Source organism: Monopterus albus, unplaced genomic scaffold (genome assembly GCF_001952655.1).
Source record: "Monopterus albus unplaced genomic scaffold, M_albus_1.0 scaffold115.1, whole genome shotgun sequence".
In the NCBI taxonomy this organism is placed as follows: Eukaryota; Metazoa; Chordata; class Actinopteri; order Synbranchiformes; family Synbranchidae; genus Monopterus; species Monopterus albus.
Window position 1 is genome coordinate 1,070,135 of NW_018127995.1, and position 16,531 is coordinate 1,086,665.

Sequence of the window (16,531 nt, forward strand, 5' to 3'; positions counted from 1 at the left end):
ATGTCTTTGTCGATCATACTGACATTGCTCAGACAAGCTGCTGCCTAAACGCTGCTTTGTTCTCTTGCTCACGTCAGCAGCACATCATCGTGTCCTAGCTGGGCTGATAAAGTCCAGCTTGTACGCTGAGCTACATGTCACATGTAGGCTCATGTCTCTGGGTCTGATTGTGTCTGACCTTGGACACATGACATTGTGTTCTCCCTTCTCTCTTTGCTGCAGGCCACACAAGTGCACCTGATAAGGAAACAGCAGAATTGCTGAAATATTTATGAGGCACTTTGAGTCATTAGCAGATAATCATTTCTACCATGATATATCCATTACTTCTACGTGCTATTGACCGCACACTGAACAAAGTATAGCTGAATGTCAGCTTTACTGCACACAGTCAGTTTATCATTACACCAGGACAATCAACATGCAGCCATTTAGTTAACCTATATCACAGTGTGAACCCGTTAGTGTTGTGGCAAATGCAAGGAAAACTGTTAATACTGGCACCTGAATTTCTTTTAGCCTTAGTTAGTTTTAATACTATTTTACTGTTGTTAGTTCGAGTGTAGCCTAGTTTTCATCATTTGTATCCTGAATTTTAATGTTCATATCTTCTAAACAGCTTTGTTGTGTAGTTACCATAGTTACAGGTGATACTTTTACATCACTGTATTTTCAGATTATTTCAGTTTATTTTTTTGATTGATGGTCAGAAACAATAGACGAACACCACGTAGCGCTCCAGTGGACTTACCATAATCAAATAACACATTTTATGGTGTTATCAGTTAATCACAGAGGAGACATTATTTGTGTTTGTTCTGGCTTTTACTACCTTTGTTGAGATTAAAGTACTTGTTTTAACGCGGCTAAATAAAAACCTCTGATTGGTTTAAATTCTAAACATTGCATTGCGTGTGTTGAAAACTGTCTCCTTTCGCCTCCACAGTACCCGTTTGCGCTCGGCTTCGCCCTGGCTCTCTGCTGGTGTCTGCTGGTCTGTGCTAGCCGAATCTACATGGGAATGCACTCGGTCCTGGTAAGTTTGATCTCACACCCACACACACACACACACACACACACACAGATGGTGCCAGCGCTGCCGCCTGCAGTGCCAGTGTACCGTCATCCTGCCCTTTTCAACATGATAGCTGAGCTGTGGGAAAGAGCATCTGACCAGCAGCCACCTCACCTCTGGAACTGGGCCAGCGGTGAGTTCTGGTGTCAGCAACACAATCACCTGTGTAACTGCAGAAGTACAACAAAACACACAGAGCAACAATACATATCCATAACACAAAGTCATTTGCCTGAAAGGAGCATGTGGTAAATGTATACTTCAGTAATAAGCACAAACAACGTGCCTTCTGTGGCCCTGTCATCTTACACGATTTAACAGCTGAGCACGCAGGTTAACTCTTGACCTTAGGATCACTACAAGTTACCAAATAAGTCCAACTTGTACAACATCACAGAGAAGCACTGTTACTGTATGTGTAGCAGGAGACGCTAGCGGAGCGGTGCTAACTTACTGTGCACAGTGGCGGCCGTTCTTGGCCTTTGGAGCTGTTTTTTTGAAATAAGACGTACTCGGTGTTTTGTGAGGAAGAAATGTGTCACCCAATGCAGCGGTGTGGCTACCTGCTGTGGTTTGAATCGATTCTGGACAACAGTGGAGGTCTATGGCATGGACCAATGAGCTAAACCAGGGTTTGGATTTACACTCATTTGTTGTTGCTTTTAATCTCCGGATGGGATTTGTGGAAAATAACAAAATCTTACAGAATCACCTTTTTTTTTTTAAGCATTGGACCCAGATTCTCTTTATTTTGGGTTTCGAGCGAGCCGTGTTGAGCTTCTCTCTGTACTACACAGCTGTGCATGGAATACACATCATGTCTTCAACATACTCGAGCCTGTATCCCTCTACACTCAGTGCAGTGCGGTTCTTAAACAATAAATGGCAGCGTCTCTCAAATCCTTACTGTAAAACCGTTGAGCCTGCAAAAACCTGCTCCTGTATCATTTATTTACATTGGCAGATTGTTTTGCAGACCGTGGTGCTTTGGCTAAATGAGATCACTGCTGTGCAATACAGGTACAGTCATGGCATGACGAACATAATCCAACACCGCTGGGTGGGTGTGTTTACCTCAGGTGCCCTACAGCATTACAGTATTCCTCAGCCTGGGTTGTGAGAGGCTCATGAGAGGTAACAAAGGGCACCAGACAAAGTAAAATGTTCTATGGAGCATCTGAATGTGCTCACTTTACCCAGGAGACGGTGCTTCTGTGCACATTGAAGAGCCTGCATGTACAAATGCTCAAGCAAGGCCTGTGTCTCAGTAAAGCGTAGTACTAATAGTATCTTCTCTAATCAACATAGTGTAGGTAGTATTTCTAGTCCCAGTGGGAATCGGTGCTCTCACCCTGACACGTTAGTGGTTGTGTTGTGTGCTACTGATGACTGAAACACACAGGCATAAACAGGTAGTTAGCCTCTGTCTGTAAGAGAAGTGGAGCCAAAAGGTGCCAGTGCATGCAGTGACGTCTTTGACGGAGGCCATGTGGCCTGTGTGGCTGTGTTCATGTAGCTAATGTAACCACGAATGGAACACTGTGTTTTTGCACAGTTCATCTGTGGGTAGGTTTGAAACAGTGGCTACAAGCAGCACTGTTAACACTTATCTCCGAAGCAAACAGTTACACAAAAGGCAGGCGGATGTAAATCACCCTGCCATGCAGCTGAGCTACAGCGACGCCTCGCCCTTGTTTTGTGGTGATCCACGTCTTTAGTGTCGTTTCACCGCACCTTTGGGAGCGGTCAGTTTGCTTTAAGATAAAGCGGCGCTGCAGTGTTAAATGTTTGTTGTTAGGTTAATGACAATTAAAGAAAAGCCGGTCATCCTGGTGAAAACCAAAGATGTATTATTCCACACTGTCCTATGCTCCATTGGTTTCCTGGAGAAGAAGGATGTCCGGGTGACGAGGTAGTTGCTTGTGTCTTCTGCCTCGATGGAGGGGAAGTCTTTTAATTCAGCTGCAAAATCACTCCTCCTCACAACAATAAGGATCCTGTCCAACAAGCGATTTTCTGTTTATAGTTTTACCTCTTGTAATATCTCCTGAACTAGCACAGTGCAGGCTCACTTCCATCTCGTCCATTCTGCTTTTTGCTTCGTGTCCTCCATCTGAATTTCACACATCACATGATTACAAGCAAGTTATTTTCCAGATTTTTCCTCAGACATCTAGAAGCTCGTGGACCCTGGATAAAACACCCTGATCAGATTTGTAAGGAAATACCATCCATCCATCCATCTTCCTCCACTTATCTGGAACCGGGTCGCGGGGGCAGCAGTCTAAGCAGAGATGCCCAGACACTTCCTCCAGCTCCTGTGGCAGAATGCCCCCAGGCCAGCCGAGAGACATAGTTCCTCCAGCGTGTCCTGGGTCTTCCCCGGGGCCTCCTCCCAGTGGGACGTGCCTGGAACACCTCCCTAGGAAGGCGCCCAGGAGGCATCCGAAACAGGTGCCTGAGCCACCTCAGCTGGCTCCTCTTCTGGCAAATACTTACCGCAGATGTTTGTGTGGCTCACATTAACCTTGTATGGGGTCATTTCTCTCACTGGCAAATGATGTCAGTCCTGGTGCACCGTTTCATTCGGGCTGTCTTTGGCCGTGGTTGTGTTTGTGTCTGAGTGATGGTAGTGTGGGACCAGCAGACATTACAGGCACTGGCTGTCCTCCCACATAAACTTAAAAGCTTCTTCCACATCAGAGACTTTGTCTAAGGGTTTTCTGTGGCCGCCTGCTGGTGGCGTTACTGTTAAGACCTCCACTTCAGGAACCACATGCACATCTGCCTGCTCACATTAGTCTGTATCTCGCCCAAACTCTGCCTGACTTGTTCTGGCATCCAGCCACATTCCAGTCCATCCCCAGCACTAACTTTAGCACAACTGTTGGCTAAAGTCAGACATTTTAGGCTCCTTTAATGTTGCCTAAGAGGGAGCTCATTACTGTCATTATGGTTTTGGCAATGAGACAGCACTTAAGTCATCATAATCTCAATAAATAATTTTCCCCAGAGTAATACGAAAAGTTTTTCTTAACTAGAATCACGCCTCTGCAGTTGTGCCTCCACCAACCAGCAAATTTCAGCGGAATCAGAAAGATGTGAGGATACAGTGATCTGACCTCTGACCACCAGAATCTAATAGTTCATCCTTGAATTTAAATGGATGTTTGTGCCAAATTTGAAGAAATTCCCTCAAGGTGTAAGAGCAGAAATCAGCAGCTTCACCTTCTCTTCAGCCACTGCATGAACTCAGTTTGTTCAAACGGTGATTTCAGACACAACATTTGGTTTGTGGGTCGACATGCACACGGCTCATTTCCAACTGATGACACAGTCTGAGATCTGCTGAGGCAGGCCGTAGGGAGACTGTGTTCCAGGGAGTGGAGCGTGAACACATGGCGAGCCATTAGCTCTGCTCTGCCAGGCCTGTCGGGCACTTAATGTGTTCTGGAAATCATCACACTACTTCCTCCGCCTTTGTTCTTCAGGAAGAGCTCAGAGAGAAGGAGGAGTTGACTTGTGCAAACCTGGCACCGGGCTACTAAAGGGGCATTTTCACTCAGGGTTTTCCTTGACTTAAAGTCCAAATGAGACGTTCTCTCAGTAGACAGTTTATTATTTACACCTAGCTAGAAGTAATGCCGTCTAATCCGACAGCACTGCAGTAAATCTTTCATACATGAAGGCAGTAATGTTCAGTTTGTGTTGAAAGACAGGTTGGTCGTTTTGACATTTTAAAGCTTGGTGAAGAAAACGATCTGCAGATGAAGCAATAAAGCTTGTAGTTGTGTAAAGGTGCATTCAGCGTGAACTGAATTTTAGCCTTTTGTTATTCACACAAGTTGGACTGCTGCCAAGTTGGACTGCAGCCATCTGGTTATTCATACTGATAAAATAATGAGATGTATTTCTTGCTCACCAGCGGTCATGGCTTCAGACAGCCCTGCTCCTGGGGCCTGTTTCATCAGTTCATAATCCCATTCCAGCTGGACAGGAAACAACCTAGTAGTTAGTTCAGCTATTCACAGATTTTCCCCTGATAAACAGCTAAATGTTCATTTCTCAACTAATCTTTTAGGGCACACAACATGACATGTTCACTACCTTCTGACATTTTATAGGCCAAAGAATTAATTGACAAAATACTCAAAAGACATCAGTCAAGAATGCAAATAAACTTTAGCTACGGCTCTGATGAATACAGTGGAGTTTGACCGGGCTACTTATTTACATCTTGAAGGAGAAGATGGAAATCAGAGACTGTCGTTCACTTCCTGTAAGCAACTAGTGCACAAATGGAATTGTGCAGTCATTTACTGGATACTGTTCCATTAAGTCATTAAGTATTCCAGATGGACAGCGGGCAGGCAGCAGTCCCACTGGGTCAGGCTTCATAAACCTGACGATTACTGGTTCTGTTTCCACTGAGGCCGCCCACGCTGACACTCATTTATTTTCATTGTAAACACTCCACCAAACGTCCTGTGCCTTGTTGCTCCCCCGGGGAGCTGTGCCACCGTCTCCTCCTCTTTCTGGGCATTTTCACATCAGCCAGCTCGTTGTTTCTCCTCTACTTGTGTCAGTGGAGGAGAAAATTACAGACAGCTGGAAACTTTCACTCACTCTGTTTGTCATTACAAGAGACATAACAGATTTTAGCAGCAGCAGTAAAGTCATAAATCGTGGTGCCTTTCTCAGAGGTTTCCTGCCTGTTGTCTTGCTGCTGAGTCACCTTCAAACAGTCAGAGTCAAATGTGTCCTCACCAGGCTGTGTGCCGTCAGTCAGACCACTGGCACTCGGGTTCCTGCCGGCTGGTGTGCCAGCCTGTGACGCCATCTCTGTGGCCCCGGCTCTTGTAGTTCAGCATGGGTTAATGACTGGCTGTGAGAGCAGAGCTTGTAATTATTAATAATCAGTGAACTGATTGCTTCTGACATTACAACTACTCCAACAGAGTGAGACGTCTTCACTGCTGAAGCTATGAGTTGATCTCACATCAAGAATGGAAATGGAGCACATTCTGTAGGATGGTGGTTATGAAGATCCACCGTCCGTACGTTATATTACAAACGATCGTTAATTAGCTTTTTGTTTTTAACCCAAAGTAGGTGCACAGTCTCAGGTGTCACTACCATTACACATTAAAAAATAAAATAAAATAAGGCAGTGACTGGAGAAACACCTGGAACAGGTTAAAGAGCTACCCCAAAATAAACCAACAGGTTTGTCGTGCTGTCACTTATAGTTCAAATAAAGTTTTTACAGACCTCACTCCGTTTCACCGAGGTAACATGACTACCTTTCTCTGGTTTACTTTGTCGTCTTCAGCTGCTGTGGCTGGCATTTCTTTTGCTTGTTAACTGGCGGCAAAGCTCGTGCGCAGGCATCGCCAGGGAAACGTGTTTGGCTGTTGGATGGACACTAGTGTAACGTCACAGTGTCCACAGTGATTTGGGACACACTGTTTGAGACTTACTCAGGACTTCAGTAGATGTGACACTGTGGCCAGCTGTGGCGCAGGAGGTAGAGTGAGTTGATCCCTCCCGTCCACAAGTGTTTTTGAGCGGGACACTGATTCTAATACCCTCTTCTAATACCTTACATGGTAGCCTGAGGGTATCAGTCTGGATAAAAGCGTTGCTGATGCATATCTGCAGTCCATTTACCTCTGTTTCTCTGTTTGTCCTCCAGGACGTCATGGCCGGCGTCCTGTACAGTGTCCTCATCCTGCTCCTCTTCCTGCCGGCATTGAACCTGATCGACAGCTTCAACCTGACCTGCCGCTACGCCCCGCTCATCATCATCTCCCTCCATCTGGGCCTGGGTCTCTTCTCCTTCACTCTTGACACCTGGAGCACCTCACGGGGCGACACTGCTCAGATCCTGGGAACCGGTGCCGGCGTGGCCCTGGCATCACACGTCAACTATTACTTGGGTCTTTTGCCCGACCCGACACCAGACCAGCTCCCGTTCGCTATGCCCACCCTCAACACGAGTCTGGTAGGCATGGCCACACTGCGGTTCGTCCTGGGTATTCTGGTGCTGGTGGCCACGCGGGCGCTGATGAAGGCCCTGACCATCCCACTGGTGTGCTGGGTGTTCAGGGTGTCCAGCGTGGACGTGAGGAAGGCGAGGCAACACATGGAGGTGGAGCTGCCCTACCGCTACATCGTCTATGGGACAGTGGGCTTCACCGTGCTCTTCCTGGTCCCGCTGCTCTTCAGCTACATTTGGCTCTCTTGATTGGATGTGAGTTCACTGGCCACACGGTTGGTTGGTGACCCTCCACATGTTCACCTGATGCTCTTATCAGAGCTGCTTTGATGGCTGGAGGCAGCTGGTCTGGGGCTGATCAAGGTGAATTAGAGGCTAAACACTGATCTGCATGCTGACCTTTTATCATTTTAGTTTTGTCTCCCGTTTGCTCGGAGTAGCGGTCGGGGTTGATGAACCAGGAGCCGCTGACTGTTCCTAACAGACTGTCCAGAAGGAAGGGATTAGGCCTCAACTGGAATCGCTTCTGCCTGAAGCGAGTGATATCTCTCTGTCTGTTCTGTTCTGTAGATTTAAACCAGTTGGCTCCAGCTGATCCCAGAAGACGCTGCTGTGGTCTCACTGTGTCGGAGCTGAACGCCCTCTCCTCCTCTGCCAGCTTCATAAAAGCAAAACACCTCTAAACCAGAGTGGCCTCTGGAAGACTCAAAATGCCACTGATTGCTGATGATAGATGAGATGCGTCCTAGTATTTACATTTTTATTAATGCTGTTATTATCGAGTTAGGGCAAAGAACCATACACATAAGAAAACAAAAATGTTTCTGGCATCTAAGGGCAACATGCCAAAGCTGTGTCCAGTCAGAGGAACCTATGCATTTGAGGGCAAACGACTGCACAGGATGTTGTAAGATGTTCTCGTTGTTTTTCACCAGATGAATGGTGTTGAATTACTCCTTGGACTTTACATTTTGTGTGGTATAACAGTTATTTTCATCTGTTAATCTGCCTGTTTTGGTCTTTTTCAACAAATCTCTGTCTGTAAAATGTCAGAAAATGTCTGATTTAATTCGACTGACAGTTGAAAACCCAAAGATGTTCAGTTACAATGATGTAAAACTCCACTGGAGTTTTCAAGTAAAAAAATGAGGCTTAATTGATTCTCAGAATCAGAATCTCAAGTTCAAAGTTCAAACGTTGTGTGCTTCTTTGTTTGAAAGCTTATTACTAATCAATCTTTGTTTTTTTCTCACCTTTGTCTCGGCTGTTAAAGCAGTAAGTCCCCTATGATTCTATAGTTCCTTATTCCAGTATGGAGTTTCTTCTTCTGCAGACAGTTCTCTCTGACCTTTGACCCCCTGTGGAGTGGACATCCTTGTGGTTGAAGTCTGTTTGCTGTCTAACTGAAAACGGTGTGACCACATGTGTACAGTGTTTTCCTAAAGGGCTCCTTCCACTCTGTTTGCTTTGTTTACTGCCTCTGTGTTTGATTGGCTGCTTTCCCTGTGGGCTAATGGGAGAACAGCAACACCAGGCACATACCGAGTGATCCACAAGGAAGAAAGGAAGTGTCCCAGTGTTTGGGACATGTACAGTGAGATTATTAATAGTTTCTTTTCGTAAGGACAATGAGAATCTGTCTTGTTGGCTCAGCTTTTGTTTTAACAAAGGTCAACTGGCACTCGTTCACTGCCTGTACAGAGGAGAGTTTCGTCTCCCCCATGTCAGGAGGGAGGAGGTGTGGATTTCTGATGGTCAGCATGGGGGGGCAAATATATATTAGAATTATAGCTGCCTAGATTTCTCACTGGAGAAAAACCAAGATTGTAAGTGTATTGGGGCCTTAATTGTTTATATCTGGAAAAAGGAATAACACTGACAACAAAGTCATAATTTCTGTGGTAAAGTTATAATATTTCAAGACTGAACTTGAAAATGTGCTCAGAATGTTAAACAAGTAATAGTTCTACTGACGTTTTCTTGTGCCTTTGCATTTTTCTTGACTGTGGGTGAGTTTTTTTAGGTGGATTACATCAGCAACACGCCGCTACTGTTGCTGTGAGTAGGCTGAAAAGAAGAGTGTGACTGAAGCCAAACGGGGCGTCCTCTTAGATTCATGGCCCTCGTGAGCCTCATTTGAAACCCATATCACTCAAAATTTGCATTAGGTTTGTTCTTCCTGCTCTTCACATAAAGGAACATGTGAACATCTGGTCAAGTGGTGCGAATCAGAGGATCATCATCTCTCTGCAGTGACGCAGCACAGTCTGGTCTGTGTGATATATTTTCATCCCAAACCTGAAAAGGATTTCCACGTTCACACCGAGTCACCAGCTGACCTTCTCTAACGGGGCCATGCTGAATAGTCGTTATTGGAACTCGGCCCAATCAGTCAGAAAAATGTTAATGTAATGTGATACGGTGAAGTTGCTGTCCCAGTTCAGAAAGAGATTAGGTGTTTTTCTACCTGCGTCTTATTATTGTAACCAGTCGGGCTGTGGGTCAGGCTAACTTTGCACTCACCATCTCCTTTGATACTTTATGAACATGATTTCAAGCCAACAAACGGCACACACCTTCTCCAAATCTCATTTCAAACATGTGTCTGTAGCAAAATACAGAACGTAGCTACTGGATTAAGTTTTCACTCAGGCTAAAAAGTACCAGAATGTCAAATATGGCTGTGAAAGCTCATTCCCGACTTTGTCAAAATAAACTCCTGACACAGAGTCCAGTAAACGGTATCTTTTTGCTCAGTCTGCACTGATGAAGACCAGAGCATGCTGGTAAAAGTTGGGTCTGACCAGTACATGACACTGAGAAACAAAAGAATCCATTAAGGGATTTTAAAGACCAGTAAATGTGGTGAGCTGGACATTTAATGGTTGATGCTCTGTGGTGGACAAACTGTTTCTGGACAGTCTCAAACAACTGGCTTTTCTGTGCTTATGTTTTGTTATGTCTACTCATCAGTCCACATGTTCGGTGATGATCTGCAGGAACCTGTAATCTCCCAGTACTGGGCTCCAGTTGAAAGAGCAGGAGACACATCTAGTCAGTGGAGCCTGTGTTACGATTTGGTTCAAAACTAAGAGATGTTTTGATCATTTGTAATCAGCTAAAGCCCAGATTATCTTGTTAAAATACTTGTTAGTGAAAAGAAGTAGAATTTGTCTTCCTGTTTCTGTAACTGGTGAAAAGTTTTCTGTAATGAAAGAAAAGTCCAGTTTAAATTTTACACTGTTCAGAAACTTGACATGTCTCAAACGTCTCACTGTCCAGATGCTCCTTCACCTGCTTCATGTTTAACCCTGCATTGATCGCCTGCAGCAGTCATGGGTGAAGTGTGTTGCTCATGGGCACAGCGGGCGCAGCATTCAGACGCTGCTGCCCCCTGCTGGCGAACAAACAGTGTAAATCTGCCTCAGAGAAGGCAGCAGACTTGTTGTAAACAGTACTGTCCTTATATGAATGCACTGCCCCAAAGCCGGCCACAAAGGCCCTCGGTGTGCTAAATGTTGATCTGAGGTCAGACTAACTCGAAGAGATCAATGAGGTGATTAGAAAAGAGCAGAAAACTGCTGCAGTATCATTTTCTGTTGATCAGTTAATCTGCTCTACGAACAGATTTCACCAAGTTCAACATCCACAGCTCCACATGGGCTCTGTTTTCTACACCAGTTGAGTCTTTTGGCCGACTTGCTCAAATTTGACCAGACTTGGAAAATAAGACAAGATGATCCAAATGGAGCAGCTTCAGCTGAGTTCGTCTGCTGCCCAGCTTGTTTCACATCCTGTGGCCTTGACTCGTGCGCAAATGTTTGTTTGTTGCCGTGTGTTTTTGTCTGCATGTGGTTTCCTCTGTTGAACAGGAAGTTTTTCCCTGTTGTCTTTTGTTTTTGTTTGATCAACAAAACAGTGAACCTCTGTTAATCCTGTGGGGTGGGGTGGGGGGTGCAAACGGTCCAGGAATGTCACTGGTGACTGAGCACGTTTCAATACGTTCTCAGTAAATCTGAGCGCTTTTCCATTATGCACAGGTTTAAAAGGTTAACGCCTGCAAAATACTGACAGAAAACTATTTTGAGCTCCATCTTAATTTGCCCACTTCCTCTGCAGACGGATGGATCAGGGAAATCAGATTAAACCAAACGTCTAACCAGGTTAACCTGTGTGTGTGTGTGTGTGTGTGTGTGTGTTTTAGACTGCGCATAAGAAAATGTATTGGAAATTCTTATTTCATCTCATGTTGTTGAGCTGAAACCAGATAAAAATCACAACAAACTGTAACAGCACATCTAAATACAACATTTCACAGTTGTTAGGTTTAATATTTTCTAATTGGGTGAAAATGTAGGAGTATAACAGATTTTGTTTTACAGTCCTAAATTACTTTTTGTGCTTTTTTTTTTGTTACAATACCAACAGTCATCTCAAATTTTATAATTTCATATTGTGTTGTTTGGATGAATCCCTGCAAAAACGGACTGTGGTACAATTCCAGAATTTGTTAAATGTTCTTATAATCCCATATTTCATTATTTTGTAATTAATAAATTCTGTAATTTAGGATTATAGGAAATTACACTTTTAATTTATTCATTTATCTTTATTGTTTGTTAAATTTTATGTTACAATTCCCAGATGTTTTGTTAGAATCAAAACTTTTATAAATTTCCAAAATAGTCTGTCATACACAAGTTTTTTTCTGATTAAATAGAATTCCAAACTTTGTCATAATCCTAAATTTTAATCATTGTGTTTCATTATTGGTTACAAAACATGAAAATACGTTATAGTACATACTGTCGGTCCTGCTATCCCAGAGGTTTTTATTGATTTTTGTTTTTTTAATAAATACTCTTATTTTGTTTAATTCCCAATTTCTCACTGTAGTTAATCATTTTTAACCCCTCTTACGCCCACATGATGTGCTCAGCTCATGAGCTTTATTAGTGAGTACATGATCTTTTTTAGCAATAACAACCTGAACACAGGAACCTTTAAAACGTTCAGATCATCGGCTCCTCTGGGGCCCCTGTTGGCTCCTCTGGGGCCCCTGTTGGCCCAGGGGCCGGCTCTGCTCTCTGCTAAACAATATGAGTGTCTGTGTGTCTTTTGAGGCATTTCTTCTTCTTTGAACACAGAATCTCAGAGAAATGACTGTATATAAAATCCTTTGTGACCAAATCAGCGGTGGTTGAACTGTGTAGCTGTGTTAGCTAAACTCTGCTCCTCGCGCCTCCTCAGTGCCTTAGTCTGTCCTGTTGTGTTGCCTTTTGCACTTTATAATGACATACATTTTTCTTGTGGGGAGGGACAATGAAAATAAGTGACTGAAATTGTAAAAATAAATAAATACCTTTAGGTTTCATATAAGTTACAATCAGCTTTTAGTTTCCCACAGTGTTGCTTGTTGTAACCACCTTCACTCACATTAACAAATAAGTCACTGTAATTTCATTTGAGCTTTTGGTCATATTTTCATTCACTGACTGTGCATGAGTAAAATATATGTAAATGAGCCACTAAGCTTGGTCTGTTTGTCCAAACCCAAATAAATCTGATTCATCTGTGTGATTTCAGAAGGAAAATGTTTGAATGGGCTCCATCCCACAATTCTACAGATCCATTTCAGGAAACCAGCGTTTCAAACACTCGCCTTATTTTTTAGGTTCAGATCTTCATTTACATTACTATCAGTAATTGTTTTGTTAGAAACTGGAGTCAGATTTTTCACGTTTTCATCATTAAAACCAGTTTCCATTCCACTCATGTCATGATCTGACTGTGAACTTTAATGCAGTTTACTTTTTTTTGCTGATTTTATTGTTGGATTTAATTTCATATTCACAGTGAGGCTGTGTTTCCACCTGGCTTGTATGAAAATAGCTGAAATAAAAATGATAAAATAATGTACCTGCTGCCTCTTTGCTTCATTGCTACAGTTTATATCTGAATTGTTTTTGTGATGTCAGGACATTAACGGACTGAGTGTGAAAGCAGAAGTGCAGAAGGAAAACGGAACAGAAAATGAAATGAGGGAAGAACGTAAAGGAGGAGGTTTTATTTACTGAACGTTTACCAACACTTAATGTGTGATGCTCAGGAAAATAGAGTCATCATTTTACTGCTGTTTCTTGCATGAGGATTGTTTTTGTCTATAAAAGCAGTTTCAGTTGTTCACTGATGAAAATAGTTTGACATGCTTTTCCTGCTATGACAGGTCAGTGTCTGCTGTGGAAAAGGTCTTAAAACCGGTAAAGATGGAAATGTCAGCACTGAACACCTTGAGCACTACATGGCTCAAGCTACACTAACAACGGTGGTGTCAGCTGACGGCGGATAACGAACTGTAGTCATGATTTTATTAATGGTCTTTATTTTGCTGACAGTTTTATTCACAGGCTTTCTGCAAAATGCCACACACTTCAAGTTCATGCCAACTGATATTGTTGCATCCAGTAGATGTCCTACTAGAGCAAATGAAGCTTCAAGAAGCTTTGCGCTGGAGTGAACCAATTGGATGAAAGGCTTCATTGCTTCATGAAGCTTCATCTGCTCATCACTACTGTAAACGCCTACTTTAGTATGTGTTTTGGCCTTCCGTTTAGACGGAAACAGGTTAGCCAGGTAGCGAAAACGGAGGCTTTTTAAAACGGGTCCCAAAGTGGAGAGTTTCAAAACGCCAGCTAAAACGTTTTCGTGTCAACGTTATAATCCGCATATGTTTACGAAACGATGACGCCATCGCCCCGCGTCAGCTACTGCTAGTGTCACATTGACTGCGACATCAAGATAAACAATGGCGAACTATATGCTTTCATGCTACACACAGATGCTAATGAACTTATTAGCATTAGTACAACTGCTCCTTTACTACTGCTGCGACCAACAAAATAATGTTGGTAACTCATGTCTTTAGATCCACCGCGGAGGCCAACTCCTCAGCAAGGAAAGTAGATATTGGCTGTCCTAAAAGTCGCTAGAAGTCACTAATGACGCCATCATCTTCAAGGGTAATGCGCATGCTCCGACATCGTTTTATTCGTTTTCCCTGTTTTCATGTCAATGCAAATACTTCCCGTCTACACAGCAATCGTTTTAACAAAACTATGCGAGTAATGCCATGAGGGTTTTTCATGACGCGGTCTCTACAGTGTGTCTCCTGCTGCAGAGCTGCACTTGGTCCACAGATGGTGATGTGGTATGTCAGGGCCACCAGTTCTCCACTTCCCTCTGCCAGAGCAGCTGCAGCTGCTGGCCTCAGCATTAAAGACATCTCTCCTTGTTTCTTCTTCTTCTGTTGAGTGGTGTGTTGACAAAAGTGAACAGTGGGTGAACATCTTGGAATGTTTTAGGGAAATGACTGAGTCGCACAAGCTGGACTAAAGAAGCCAGGAACCAAAGACACCTGCTTCCTGCAAGGCTCTGAATCTCTACCTACAATGTTTCATGTTTGCAGGAAATCTCAATGAGACTGTTCTCACCAGAAACAGTGCCACTTAGTACAGAAACAGAGGAATCTGAGATAGAATCTCTGGGATGGTGGCACCTCTCAGGCACCCACAGAAGGCTCAGCCCAAAATCTGTAATGATCACTGAAACACAAAATTTAAAGAATAAGTCTTCTTCACTTGTACAACTGATGTTTAGGTTGACGTGGATGCAAGTATGAAAATGTTTAAGCTTTAACATTGGGGCAAAGTGCAAGTGATATCAGAATTTAATAAAACTAAGAATAAGTCTCATGTCAGTTCTGGTATCACTGAAAACCTCAGAAGACAGACAGTAAACAAAGTTTGTCTGTTTGTCTCCAGGCTGGAGCCACTTCCTCTCACTCCAGCAGCCATGTATGACTGAGGTGTAATTGAATTTGTGTCTGTGACTGAACTGTGTGACTTCAGAACTGGGTCAGCAGCAAAGCCTCAGTCCAAACACCTAAAGGCTTCATCTCCCCAGAGTTGCTGCCGCCGCCTGCTGGACAACTGGCGAATCACACCTGAGCTGATTTCACTGCCCACAACCTCCTGGACTAGAATCTTTATTTGAAGTTCAGTTTCTTTTATTGTACCACTCTGGTGGACTAGTGAAAACACATATTGTGTACCTAATGACATCTGATTTAAAAAAAAATCTGAGTTTCCTTAAAGATACAAACAAATAAAGAAATTTCTAATGCTGCACCCCTGTGTGGGGTCAGCCATTCATTGGTATTTACCAAATATTCTGTGTGTATAAAAGATTGTTTTAGTCAAATATTTCTACAAAACCCCTCTATAATGAAAATATAAGTGTGAATAAATAACATTTCAATAGAACTTGGGTAGAAAACAAGATGTATTTAATTTTAAGCATCTAATAAAAACACTGCTGCTTATATTTACCGTCATAAAATGTTTGTAATAAAACTTTATGTTTACAATATTTGGACAGAATTTTGATACCACTGTAGTCAATATTCTGACAAGATCTAATGAATATCTTTGGTAAGTTTTGACTTTAGCCACTAACCTGGTCTGACCTCCAGTGCTGTTAACCATCCTCCACAGCAAATTAAACTCTTAACACAGGTGCAATTAGGACCAATTTAATTTTAAATTGTTAATTATTCTTTGCTTTTTCAGTCTCATTAGGGAGTGTTTTTGAAGATAACGGGTCAGACAAAATCTCAGTCTCATCCTATACTCTACAAACTGTGCCGCAGTTTTCACCTGATAAACCACTGAATCGTTTAAAATCAGAACTGAATGTAATAGAGGACACAGTGAAGGAAATAAAATATCGCAAAGTGCTATATTGTATTTTGCCTGTAGATAATAAGATTATTTTAATCGCTAAACATTATAACTAAATATACTGCATCTATGCAACAGCGGAACCATTTATAGAAGGTTCGTTCCGAGTCGGCGGTAAATACTGTAACACTGAGGAAATCCACCATGCATGTTTTTGAGTAAAATGGTAAAAACAATGTTATTATTGGTGCGTTTTGATTACTTTTACTGTCATAATTAAGGTCCTAATATAGCTATAAATTATTTCGTTGTTTTGTAGAAAAGGCCACTAACGTGTCTAAACAGTCTGCGGTGGTTTCTCTTGGTTTGTGGAGCTTTCTAGCAGGTAGGTGGAAAATATTAACACAACGCGAAACACACAAGCACTGTGACTGATTTAAACGGTGGGACCCAGAACTTGCTCGAATCTCTGAAAGCTGAAGGCGACAGCGCCAAACTGCATTTAAAATTGTGTTTAGTTTTTGTTTCTTTGCTTAATGGCAAACGCAGATAACACTGAGTACAACTTATAACCTTTAGCGAATTTGTGCACAGTTGTGCTTAGTTCGGTATCACACGACACACTGCGGTCAAATCAGCCGCCGTTCAGTTTAATATTGTGAATGAAATGTGCATTGTTTGGAAGAAAGTCAAGGTGTCACTAACTTAATAGTTTACTAA

At 42.9% G+C, this 16,531-nt stretch overlaps 2 protein-coding genes across 3 annotated transcripts in view; both read left to right on the top strand.

The window, feature by feature from the left end:
• Nucleotides 1-12,968, top strand: part of LOC109966615 (sphingosine-1-phosphate phosphatase 1-like) — a 20,443-nt gene extending 7,475 nt beyond the window's left edge. The window contains exons 2-3 of the mRNA XM_020611570.1: nucleotides 947-1,036; nucleotides 6,771-12,968. Of these exons, the coding sequence (XP_020467226.1) occupies nucleotides 947-1,036; nucleotides 6,771-7,322 (642 nt within the window). The 3' untranslated portion in view covers nucleotides 7,323-12,968. The remainder of the gene's footprint in view (nucleotides 1-946; nucleotides 1,037-6,770) is intronic.
• Nucleotides 12,969-15,972: 3,004 nt separating this feature from the next.
• The window catches only part of wdr89 (WD repeat domain 89), a 3,051-nt gene continuing 2,492 nt past the window's right edge, over nucleotides 15,973-16,531 (top strand). Inside the window, exons 1-2 of one of the 2 annotated variants that reach the window (XM_020611525.1) lie at nucleotides 15,973-16,037; nucleotides 16,131-16,196. The gene's annotated coding sequence lies outside the window, so the exon portion shown is untranslated. Of the gene's footprint in view, nucleotides 16,197-16,531 lie in introns of both variants that reach the window. The other variant, XM_020611524.1, reaches the window with a different exon arrangement.